The 11,769-nt window shown below is 54.4% G+C and overlaps 1 protein-coding gene across 2 annotated transcripts; it reads left to right on the plus strand.

Annotated features, from left to right (window-relative positions):
* The first annotated feature begins 475 nt into the window (after positions 1–475).
* Positions 476–3,771, plus strand: C1QL2 (complement C1q like 2). Of its 2 annotated transcripts, none has more exons than XM_080599201.1 (3): positions 476–1,320; positions 1,963–2,736; positions 2,973–3,771. In XM_080599201.1, the coding sequence occupies exons 1-3, from the start codon at positions 1,309–1,311 to the stop codon at positions 3,150–3,152; spliced, it is 966 nt and encodes a 321-aa protein (XP_080455327.1). In that variant the 5' UTR covers positions 476–1,308; the 3' UTR covers positions 3,153–3,771. The 2 variants fall into 2 exon arrangements, with proteins under 2 accessions (XP_080455327.1, XP_080455328.1); XM_080599202.1 differs by lacking the exon at positions 476–1,320 and adding an exon at positions 1,595–1,689.
* The last annotated feature ends 7,998 nt before the right edge of the window (positions 3,772–11,769 follow it).

Here is an 11,769-nt window from a genome sequence, read left to right on the forward strand (position 1 = left end):
TTCCAGAACAAAAGGGAAATTAACAGAAGCTAAAGTGGGGATGATCAACAAAGCGGTGTAATTTATTTGTGAATGTATTTGTGTTTAATGCAGTTAATATATGGAAACTTATACCAGGGCTGTAACAGAAATCATTTTACAAGGCTTTAGACAAGTGTGGGGGCTTATAATAACACTAGGATGCAACTGTTAATTCAGAGGAGAGAAAAGGACTTACGTCTTTGTCACAATCTTGCCTCTTAGAACACTTAGCTGCATTGTGCTAAGTAATAGGCATCGTTACTCTAAAATGACTATCGATACAATACTCAGGGATAGGTTTTCATTTACGAGATTAATTTCCCTTCCAGATTTACATACTTAGACGTGAAAAAAATCAGAAGGACCCGGAGGGCCAGGGCTGGACCCTGCCCTCAGCAGCAGCAGCAGCAGCAGCAGCGTGATGCCCGAGGAACACCAGGGTGGCACGCAGGATGCTCACATCGGAATAACCGGGATGAGGTCTGGTCCTCAAGTGCATGCATGCCAGACGGAACAGCCTCGCTGTCCCCTCCTTAAATTTCAAGGAGAGCTAACAAAGAGTCCTAGAGCCCTTTTAGGGCTTTTTTTTTCTTGCCGCTCTCGGAACAAACGCGTGTCACCATTTGCATACGATGCCTCCGGGCCATCATCCTCAACAAGCGTGGGATCAGGCTGGGCGGCTCGCTTCTCGACCTGCAGGTTTTGTCTGTTTTAAGACAAACCACACCGCCTGCAGCTGCGGGGAGCCCCCTCGAAGTGCCCCCCACCCCCGTGCTCCGAGGCAGGGGGACTCGCCTTGCCCACGGGACATCTCCGCAGGGGCTGCGCTCCCACGCCGGGACGGGTGCTCAGCCCACCCCTAGGAACTGGGGCAAGGTCCCCATTTATTCCCCGTTTATTCCCCGCAGGGCAGAGCCCTGGAGGCGCTTAGCGATGCGGAAAAGCTCCCGCCGCCTTAGCACCGTTTAGGCAGAAAAATCAAAGGCAACTAATTACGATTTCTGGGTTGGGATAAAACCAAACCGAAAAGCAAACACCGCTTGATTGGGACGCAAACGCGCGCAGGGAAACCTACAAAACACCGTGCCGTAACCCAGCCCAAACTCTGCGAAAAGGCATTTCTTCGCCGTGTCCTTCTTCCACCTCCCCCCCCCCCGGCAGCTGGGGGGCCGAGGCGGCCGGAACGGGCGTGCGGGGCCACCGGGGCGCTCTGCTCCGGGATGCTCGGCCCCTCGGCTCGGCACGGCTGAGGCTGGACGGGAGGAGGCAGAGGAAGCCGAGGGGAGGATGGCAACGAGGGTAAGAGGACGGCAAAGCCGCTGCCTGCGCTGCCCCGACGGGACGGGACGGGGGGGACAGGGGGGGACGGGATGGGACGGGACGAGACAGGACGGGACGGGATGGGACGGAACAGGAGGGGATGAGACGGGATGGGACGGAACAGGAGGGGATGTGGGGGGTCCCCCGCACCGGTGCCGGCCGTCGGGGGCCGGCGAAGCCCCGCCGCCGCTCCCCGCCCCTCCGCCCGCCCCGCCGCGGGGGGGGCCGCGCCGCCGCCGGTGCCCGGGGCATCTCTCCGCACACGGGCCGGCCCCGGCGAGCGAAGCGGCTCCCCGCAAGCGGCTCAGCCCCGGTGCCGAGCCCTCCCCCGAGCCCCCGGCCCCGCAGGTGGGTCCGGCCGCCCCGCCTCGCCCCGCTCCCCCCACGTCGGGGCGGTGCCGAGGGGCGGGCGAAGGGGGCAGCGCCGGGCGGCCGCTCCGTGCCGCTCCGTGCCGCCCCCCAGCTCCGTGCCAGCCCCGCCGGGAGCCCGGGGGGCTCGGCGGCATGGAGGGGCGAGCGGGCTGAGGGGGGCCCCGACGGGGAGGCGGCGGCGGCGGGGGGGGGGGGGGGGGGCTCACCGCCTTTCTTTTTTTTTTTTTTTTTTTGCCGTCCCCCCCGCAGGGAGCGGCCGGCCCCCGCGCCACCATTACCTCTCCCGGCAAGGAGGACCTGCTGTCTCTCGCCTCCCGGCTCTGGCAGCGGAGGAGGCGGCTGCTGGCCGCCGCCGGGCTCGCCCTGGCCATGGCAGTCGCCCTGCTGGTCGCCGTGCCCCTGCTCCTGCTGCAGGCTCCCGCCGAGAGCGGCGCCCACTACGAGATGATGGGCACCTGCCGCATGATCTGCGACCCCTACAGCGCCGCCCGGCCGCCCGGCCCCGGCAGCACGGCCGCCGTGGAGGCTCTGCAGGACCCGGGGGCCAACCCCCCGCCGCCGCCGCCCTTCGTTCACCAGGGTCCCAAAGGGGAGCCGGGTCGGCCGGGCAAGCCGGGCCCGCGGGGCCCCCCCGGGGAGCAGGGACCCCCGGGTCCCCGGGGGCCGCCGGGGGAGCGGGGCGAGGCGGGGAAGCCGGGGCCGCCCGGGCTGCCGCTGCCCGGGGCGGGGGGCGGCGGGGGCAGCGGCGGCGGGGCGGCGGCGGGGGGCGGCGAGGCGGCGGGGGGGCTGAGCGCCGCCTTCAGCGGGCCCCGCATCGCCTTCTACGTGGGGCTCAAGAGCCCCCACGAAGGCTACGAGGTGCTCAAGTTCGACGACGTGGTCACCAACCTGGGCAACCACTACGAGCCGGCCAGCGGCAAGTTCACCTGCCAGGTGCGCGGCATCTATTTCTTCACCTACCACATCCTCATGCGCGGCGGCGACGGCACCAGCATGTGGGCCGACCTCTGCAAGAACGGGCAGGTGGGTGCCGGGACCCCCCCCACCCCACCCCGAGACCCCCCGCCAGCCCCAAGGTGCCCCACCGCATCCCCGGCATCCATGCGGGGATGGAGCCCCCGACGGCGCACCGACGACGGCGGCTCAGCTCGGAGCCCCGGCAAAACCCTGTTCCCCTTGGGGCCTGGGGAAGGGGAGAGGGGTGCGTGGGGGCATGCGGGGGCCCGAGGGGGCTGATGCGGCCGTGGCTGTGTTGGCAGGTGCGGGCCAGTGCCATCGCCCAGGACGCCGACCAGAACTACGACTACGCCAGCAACAGCGTGGTGCTGCACCTGGACTCCGGCGACGAGGTGTACGTCAAGCTGGACGGAGGCAAAGCGCACGGAGGCAACAACAATAAGTACAGCACTTTCTCTGGCTTTCTTTTATACCCCGACTAAAACAGAGCGAGCGACACGACCCTGCTGACCCCACCAGTGATGCGTGTGGGGCTGGCTGGCGTCTCCGTACCCCGTCGTGCCGCGGTTCCCGCTGGTGTCCGCTGTCTCCGCAGGTCACTTTAGCTTCGTTACCACTTCGTATGTTTGTTTTTTTTTTTTTTCTTTTCCCGTGGAAACGAAATACGAGTGAAACAAAGCGATACCCTGCTCTGAGCCCCCGCTGTCCATTTGTCAGCCTTGGTGTTTTGTGTGTCACACCAGGAGCTCGGCGGCTTGAAACTCCCGAGTCGTCCCCGCGGTGCGCACGGGGGCTCAAAGTTCAGCCTGTGCCACACGTGGAATTTGAACCGGTCGTTTTCTTTTTGGTCGATGAGTATTAATTACGATGCCGAATTTTCGGATTGATTATTCATGAAGTGGTTCTGATTATTCATGGAGTGGCCATAACTGGTTTTTCCTCTGCTGCTTCGTTTGTATGGGGTCAAGTGTAAACTTTTCTTTTCTGTGCAACGCGATGCTCGTGCGAATGACGGTGTCACTAACGGCAAATCTGTTCCTGTCTGCAAAAGAATTCAGTCCTTGACCACGATCACCAAAACACCACATTAAATTATGTTTTTAGACAATGGCTTCTTGCTGTGTGTCTCTTCCAGTGCTGCAAGGGAGCGCTGTGCTGGGGGCACGGCGGGGTGGGAGGCATAGGGGGTGTCACTTCAGTTCTTTAGGTTTGCACCAAAGCTAAAAGTTAGGATGGGGCACCTTGTCTAGGTCTTGATTATGGTTCAAGGGGTCTGGGAGGAGACAGAGAAGGAAAAAACCTTCACCTTTATGCAGTTTTATAAAAAGAAGGCGTGTAGTCATCCAGGGGTGAAACTGGGTGTGCAGAGTGCCTCTCCAAAACATTCACTGGGTCAGAGCCTGACCCAGAGTTACTGAAGTTCAAGAAAAATCATTTAATCAGCAGTTACAGAGCACCAGGTCTCTGTACTGTGCCTGACAAATACAAGAAGGAGGTGGGGGAGAGCCTGAAGCCCCCCACAGCGCAGCGTGCATGGGGCTGAGACCCCAGCTGGCTCTGGAGGTGAGGGTGAGAGGAAGCTCACTGAGGACCAACAGACTCAAACCATTTGGACATGGTAAATCCTGGGCTCTGTGTGTCCTTTTAACAGTGCAGGGGTGCGTACTGATGCATGCGGCTCTGAGCCTGCTGGTGGAGGGGGGGCATCTTCCTCAGGCAACAGGTAAACCCCACAGCTTGGGTACAGCGGGTGTGCTCTGTTCCAGCTAAGGGAGCTAAACCGAATTACAGAAGCCGGTCCCCTTGTCTGCTCTTCCTTCCGTCGTGCTGTTTCCATGTGCCATTTTCCCCTCGTGGAGCTCTCGCCTCCCCAGAGGCTTGCTGCCCTTCGCAGCCCTCCTGCGGCTGCCCAGCCGAGGGGCGCAGGAGCTGGGCTGCTGCATCCCTGCCCCGGCTGGGTCTTGGCCCCCTCTCTGGCCTGGCAGAAGCACAGGGCATCGCAGCTGGGATGAACTTGTTCCAGCCCTGGGTCACGGCACCAGGTTCTTGCAGCCTCTTGCGCCTCCTGCCCGCTCCTCAGGGGGCATCGTCCTTGGTGGTGCACCAGGAGGGCCCCAGGCTGCCCTGCTGGAGGAGGGAGAAAGCAATTCCTCCCTAAATCCGGTCCTCAAACCTCCCAAAGCCGAGGGGAGCAGAGTTCATAACCAGGTACATGTGTTAGACACTTATCAATCTCTAATGTCTTGTCGATTTGTACCATTTAGAATATGATTAAAACCGGTGTCTGAGACCCAAATGAAGTATAATTGCTATGGATCCCCAATTCCCCGTGGATCTGTAATCCTTTTTGACTATTCCTCCCCCCCCCCTCTTCTGACGAAATGGAGCTTAGACACAAAGCCCTCGGTTTAAATTTCAAAAAATTAAAATTGACATGCAGCAGCATTAGCGGGCGCCAGGAGGAATTCTAAGGAGGTGCCTGGGCTCCGCTTTATCCTTTGCATTAAGAAGCAATTTGTACTTCTAACAAAGACCCAACTGTTCCCCCTTGGCAAAAGGGCAATGAAGATGCCTTGCAAGGGAATTGCTGTTCACAATACTTAAACAAATTTGAATCTTAGATTTTTAAATCTGTATTCCCTGGTGGAGCCTGCTCCTTGCAATTCAAATGCGGGGCTGGCGGTGTGTGCCTGCCAAGGTGTCAGTAGCTAAGCGGATGATGGATTGATGAGGCAATGGGAAGACACAGGCTGGCGGTGGCGGTTTGCCCCGACAGTGATCTATGTATCTGCACATTATCAATGTCACGAGGAGGCTTGAACCACCCTCGCTAGATGTCTCATTTTCCACTTATCTCTTATGTACTAATTATCAGGCTGGATTATTCCCTGGGATAGAAGCACAAAAATGCTCATTGCCACTCCACTGACAGTTTACACAATCGATAGGGCCAACGTCTGCCCAGCTGCCTCGTGGGCTTTTTTTCTTCCCTCTCCTCCTAGCAGGGACCCTTGAGATGGCCTCTGCGGGGTGTGATGGCTCTCACCCAGCACCTGTGGCGGTGGTGCTGGACGGGCTCCTCCAGCCCAGGCAGCGTGGTAGCATCTCAGAGCGCGGGTCGGTTTGTGGTTTTATTTATTTATTTATTTGTCTATTTCCCGAAGAAATGGGGAGAGCGACTGGGAGATGGGAAGCTTCTGCGCTGGGTAGTGTGCTTGTCCAGGGAACCACAGCATGGTGGTTCTCCAGGCGAGCTCCGGAGAGCTAGCCCCTTGGAAGTGCTCCTAGAGTGACTGTTTTACCCAATGAGTAAAGGAAATGCTTTTAAGACATGAGGGATGATAGGGGTGTGAATTGGGAAACCTCCCTGAAAGGAGTGGAAGGGCAGAGTTTCAGACAAAGGTTGCTTCTGTTTTGTGCCCGGCTGCATGCTCAAGTTAAACTAATGACAAAAACCAGTTAAGATTAAAAAAGAAAAGGCGTCCATGCTCTCATAGCAGCTTAGATATTGCAGCAACAAATCCTGGATCTTTGTGTCATCGATGGCAATCCTCTGCCCTGCTCTGGGCTCCTTGTACCGTGCCTGGGCTGCAGAAGGGGTCCCTGGGAAAAGGGAGCAGGAGGCATCTGAGGGCATGAAACACTGGGGAAGGGGATGGGGATGCTGCTGAGAGCTTGGGGCCGTTCTCTGGAGGAGGGTGCTCAGGTCTATCTGCTCTTCTGCAGGCTGGAGGGCACTTTTCTGCTGTGGCCTTCATCGGCCTGGGGGTCTCCTGGCAAGTCCCCAGGCAGAAGGGTGAGGAAATCCTGCTTTGGCTTGAGTGAAACCCTGCAGCTGGGTTTTCACCAGCTGGTGTGTGGAAAGAGTTGCCTGAGATAGGCAGAATCAGCTGGCGCTGAAAGAGTTTTCTGTGCTGCTCGTTTGCAGTTGGGGTGCAGCAAGAGCAATCGGGTGCCTCATTTCCTGTGCAAAGTCTGGTGCCTCTGCATTTTCCAGCATCTGGGCTTGCAGATTTTCTCCTCAATACTCATCATCTTGCAAAGCAGGGCAGCCCCTGGTCTGGCTCCTCTTTTCCCCCCTTTGCTGTAAAAAAAAAGCAAAGTGCAGCTTTTTGTGCCTCATGGCTTTACACACATGCATTGAGCCACGCCTTGGTCTAGGGCTTCCTGCTGTTGAAACTTACTCTGGATATTTCTTGGTGATTTAATGCTCGCTTGTATCCTTGCTTGTCTCCTTCAGGGGCCTGGATGGGTTTAATCTGTGAACGCACAAAGTAGGGAGGGTGTTTTGGTGAATGTTTGTGTGGTCTTTTTCTGCTTATCCCATAGACGGATTACATTAAGGGGTCTGTGGAGGACAGAGGCAAAATGGCATATAAGTCTATTTATTACGCTTATGTTAAGTACCCTTTTTTTTTTTTCTGGTAACACATGCCAATTTTTTCCCTTACTCCGGTTGGATTGAACTCTGGGGAAAAGCTCCAGCCAAGATTCTGTGTCTTAGCATCGTCTCTGGGATAAAGGAGGCTGTCAGAATAAAATAAAGACTAACAGCATCTTCACTGACTTTGAGGCTTCAAAGAGCTTGGTCCTTTTTACTGCGAATGGCCACATCGTGCAGAGATGGGGAAGATTAATGACAGACGAAGGAGGTGAGCTGCTACTGTGTGGAAACCCTGGCACTTAGGGGCGAGCGCCTCCTCGCTGGTGGTTTCATGGCTGAACTTCAGGAGGTTCAGATCGGTGATGAGCTTTGGCTAACATGCAAAGAGGGGTCCATTTCTCTAGACCAGATCCGTGCCAGTCCAGAGCTTTATTCCTGGGTCACCTCTCAGGTTTTCCCTGGGGGCCACCGCGCTCCCTGGCTCATTTCTGAGGGCCACGGTAGGGATCGAAGCAGGGGCCTGGGCTCCATCCTGTTCCCCTTGGACAGGTCGTTTGTTACTGGCCCTAATTCCTTACCTCTCACCAGCAGAGGGCAATGCTGGTTCCCTGGAAATACCCAGTGGCATGGGGCGTTACCTCCTGGTGGTGCAAGGCGATGAGGCTGCGGTACGATTTGATAACCTAGGCTGGAACATGCGTTGTAATGCCCCATGTTCCAGGCTGAAGCCCCGACAGTTGCTTGTTTTGGGTCATATCCCCAAAAGTGCTGAGCCCCTGGGGTGTCCTGCTCTGCAGGACCTCGCCCTGAGGATTTTGCAGAGTGCAGGTCTGGAGGAGCTGTGGGTTATGGCCGCGCTTGCTTGGAGGGAAAGCCATGCAAGCCTGTCTTCTTTGGGTTCTTCCAAATGTAAGATAGCCTGGATTAACCATCACCCTGTGTGCCGCAGCTCTGTATTCTAATAAATGGGAGTAGATTTTCTTCACTGGGGATTAATGGCATATCTCACTCTGTTGTTTTTGCTCCTGTTTTGTTTTTTATTTTTTTATTTTTTTATTTTTTTGGCATGAGCTAGGGTAGAAACAGAAAAGGCCTGTCTGATCCCTGTGATCTGCTGCCCTGTTAATGCAGGATTATTTCCTCCGGTGTGCCATGAGCATGGTGACACTGAGAGCACAGCTCGCCTGCGGCTTTGGCTGCGCTCCTCCCAGGGAGGGAATGGCCACATCATCCCAGCTCTTCGTTTTGCTTGCAGCTGCCAGATCATGTCTAGAAAAGCAAACAAAAAATATCCAACCCCGGTCTTGAATGCAGCTGAAATGTTTCCTCGGTGGCATTTCTCTTTGTCAACAAATTGCTTGTTGCTTAAGTGCTGCGATGTGATTGCCATCCCAAAGAGGAGAGACCCGCCTCTGAGAACGGGGGGAATATACCCAGGAGAATAACTTGTTTGAAGAGGTGAGATCCCCCCTGAACAGGCTTTATGAACAGCAAATCTTTGTCCAATCTTAGTTTGAAGATGCAATTTCGACGGTATGATAATGCAGAAAATGTTTTAAGTCCTTGGGGAGGAAGCTGCCTTTTGGGTGGTGTCTGGCTCTTCCCTCATTATCGTAATGCTGCTTCCGAAACCGCTGCAGCATGTCAATGCACGAGGTGGTAGGGATCACATCCAGGTGGGCTTCTCTCTGTTTTGTTTGGGGATACGGTTGAATTCCTGAAGTTTGCCTCTCCCTTTCCTGGCACCTCATTTTTCACGCAGCCATCCTTCCTGGGAGCTGGGAGCCCAAGGGACAAATTCTGCTTCCAGGTACACTGGTCTGATCCTTCTCAAACTGAGTTTTTCTCTGTGTTTATCGGTGTCTTTCCGTTAGTATATAACGTATGGCTACCCTTGGACTGCCAGTGTGACAGCAGGGTTCCTGTTATGTAGAATTTGGGGCCATATTCTAATGAAACTCAGATTTTTTACTTGAGGGATAGAAATAGTCTATGCCCATTTTGTGTCCTGCCCAGCATCACTCTGCAAACACCTTTCAGGGAAAAACACTGCTAGCATCTGCAGAGAGGGTAGAACAACTCCTTTTGCCAGCATCTAGCAACCTGCTTGGGAGGGATGTCAAATATCTCTGACGCTCAACCCAATCAAGCTCAAGCCAATAAATTCCTTTGTCTTTTTTTTTTTTTTTTGGTGTGTTTGCAATTAATATGCAAAATCCCATTGATTCCAGCAACTCCATATCTCACAATGCACAGTGTTATTACATATAGACAGCGTGCACTGTCCAAAAAACACTGCTGTGGTCCCAGTTAAACTGTTAGGTGAGTCCTTGTGCTGTGTCTGGTTCTATCACTGCCTCTACTGACAGCATAGGACAGGAAAACCATGCAGAAGTGTGTCTGTCGAGCACACGCAGTGTCTAAGTGGGTATTTGCACATTGTATTGCTTTAGGAATGATGGTGGCGGAGAGGAAAGGTATTCCAGCTGATCCTGAAAAAATCAGGTCCTTACATTCAGACCAGTTAGTGTCCCCTGGTCTGTAGCAGCTCTGCTCTCTTGGTGGCAGGGCTCAAGGAAAGGCTGGTAGGCTGGATATTCCCCATGGGGTTGATCTGGTTGCCATCAGAGCTAGAGGGCAAGCTCTCGGTGGCTTAATGGGGCACGACCAAGGTTAGGTTTAGTCTTTGGCTGAGATTTTGTGGTGGTAGCGTGGTGTTTTTTTGGTTACTCTCCTCAGTTCTCGTGAAGTTATTTGAATTGGTCTTGGCATAATCGATAGGCTTCTGTATTGATACCTGCACTCCTTGAAGGCGGTGGAGCAGAGCATGGGATGGATCTGCTTTTACTCCAGAACGGCACAAATCAAATACGTAGCTGTTGATTTAATTCGTGGCTGGCGTTTTCTTGGAACTGCAATTCAAATTTTCTCTTCCTTTTCCCACCACCATCCTTCCAAAAAAGAGACAGGGAGAGGGAGGTAAAGCTGAGGCACCTGGAGGCTGGTGTGATGCCCACGCACGCAGGGGTGGGGAAGTCTGTGTGATGGCTTTAGACACGAGTAGACTGAATGGAGTCTGAACAATATACAAGATGCTCTCTCTGAAATCAGGGATGCTCTCTCTGATTTCAGCCACAACGAAGCAGCAGAATTCTTGATGGCATGTCCACGTTGATTTTCCTTTGAGTTAGTGCACTGCCTACCCACCCACAACCAACCACAAGCTCTCTTTTTACTTCTTCATTTCTGTTAGCAGACTAATAGGGCAGCCAAGTTTTACTTTCTTAGAAGGTTCTCAAAAGGAGAGTAGTTGGTTCATGGAAGCAAGGTGCCTGAGCATGAATTTATGCTAGCCTGTAGCCACCAGAAACCTTTGTATCCCAGCTGACTTTAAATTGAAAAATGCAGCTTGCTTCTCATACCAGATTTCTCAGACTTTTTCCAAGCAATAGAAAAGCAAACTTGTCACATAGGCTGGGATTTGTTGCAGTAACTAAATTTTGGGTGATCTGTGTTTATCGCTTGATTAGCTCCTGGAAAATCGCTGAGTAAAACACTAAAGCCTGCATTGCTTAAGAAGGTCAAACAAGGTGGATATAACAGCCCCCCTCTGGCCTGTAAAAAAACCAAAACCCTGTGCTGTCAGATGGAAGTATTAACAACAGCAGAGCTGAGTTTTGAAAAAATTGCCTCAGCTGTCACAGACTGTTGTTGTCTTGCCTCAGCACGGAGTGGGGGCACTTCTGGCTCATGGTTCACAGGTGGCTGGGGCTCAGGCTGAGCTCTGTCTGGGCTCACCCTGCTGAGGACCTGGAGCAGGTTCTCGGTTTGTCCATCCTGGACATGTCCACTTAGCAGACATACCATGCCACCAGCAATGGAAGGTGCATTGCCAGGAGAATCGGTGTTGGTTGGGTCAGGGCAGGTGTCATTAACTTCTCCCCTCCTTCTGCATGGTGGGACACAGCCATCTCGGTGCTTTGCTAGCTTTCTCCTGCTTCGCCCTCCCAACCCATGAAAAGGGGGTCCGTGTGCCGGGAGACACCTTGCCATGTGTGCAGGGGTTCCCGCTGTGCCCTGTGTTGCAGTGCACATGGTTGAGCCTGCCTTTGTGGTGATAGAGCTCCTGGAGTTGGGCCTGGCTAAAACAGAGAAGTGAAAGCACCTCCAGCCCCAAATAACCACACTGGGGGTTGCATTTTTTGGTGCAGGCTCAGACATCCAGGAAGAGCCGTGGGGTGTGACCTTCATGGGACGGTGTTGTTGCAGCCTGAGGGCAGGGACGAGGGCATGGACAAAGTCCTGGCAGAGCCCCCATCGACAGCATGATCTTTTGGTTAAAATGACTTTGAGTCAGACTAACACGAGCCTGTTCCTCTTTGCAGCTAGGAGGGAGAGGAAAGACAAAGATCTGACGCTGTGTTTTTAGCCCCTGAATATCAATTTCTGGTGTAGGGTGGAGAAACATCTGCTAATAGCAGTCCTTGGGGTAAAGCTTTTTTAAAAAATATTCCCAACAGGTTTTTGGCCAGGTAAACTAAAACAGGAAAACACCCACCCCTATATTCGGTGCTTGTACTTCATGTTGGTTAGCTCAGGTGTAATTTCATCCTTGAGCTCACCCCAAAATTAGAGGGACGACAGATGCATCAAGAGTGAGGCAAAGCAGCAGGATCTGGAGGGATGAGAGCAGCGGGGTCTGTGACCTGCAAGAA

Source organism: Anser brachyrhynchus (genome assembly GCF_964034855.1).
Source record: "Anser brachyrhynchus genome assembly, chromosome: 7".
Taxonomy (NCBI): domain Eukaryota; kingdom Metazoa; phylum Chordata; class Aves; order Anseriformes; family Anatidae; genus Anser; species Anser brachyrhynchus.

Excerpts from the sequence above, each read along its gene's own strand:
- C1QL2 (XM_080599201.1), top strand. Across the intron at positions 2,737-2,972 it reads ACCTCTGCAAGAACGGGCAG|GTGCGGGCCAGTGCCATCGC; the intron begins GTGGGTGCCGGG and ends CTGTGTTGGCAG.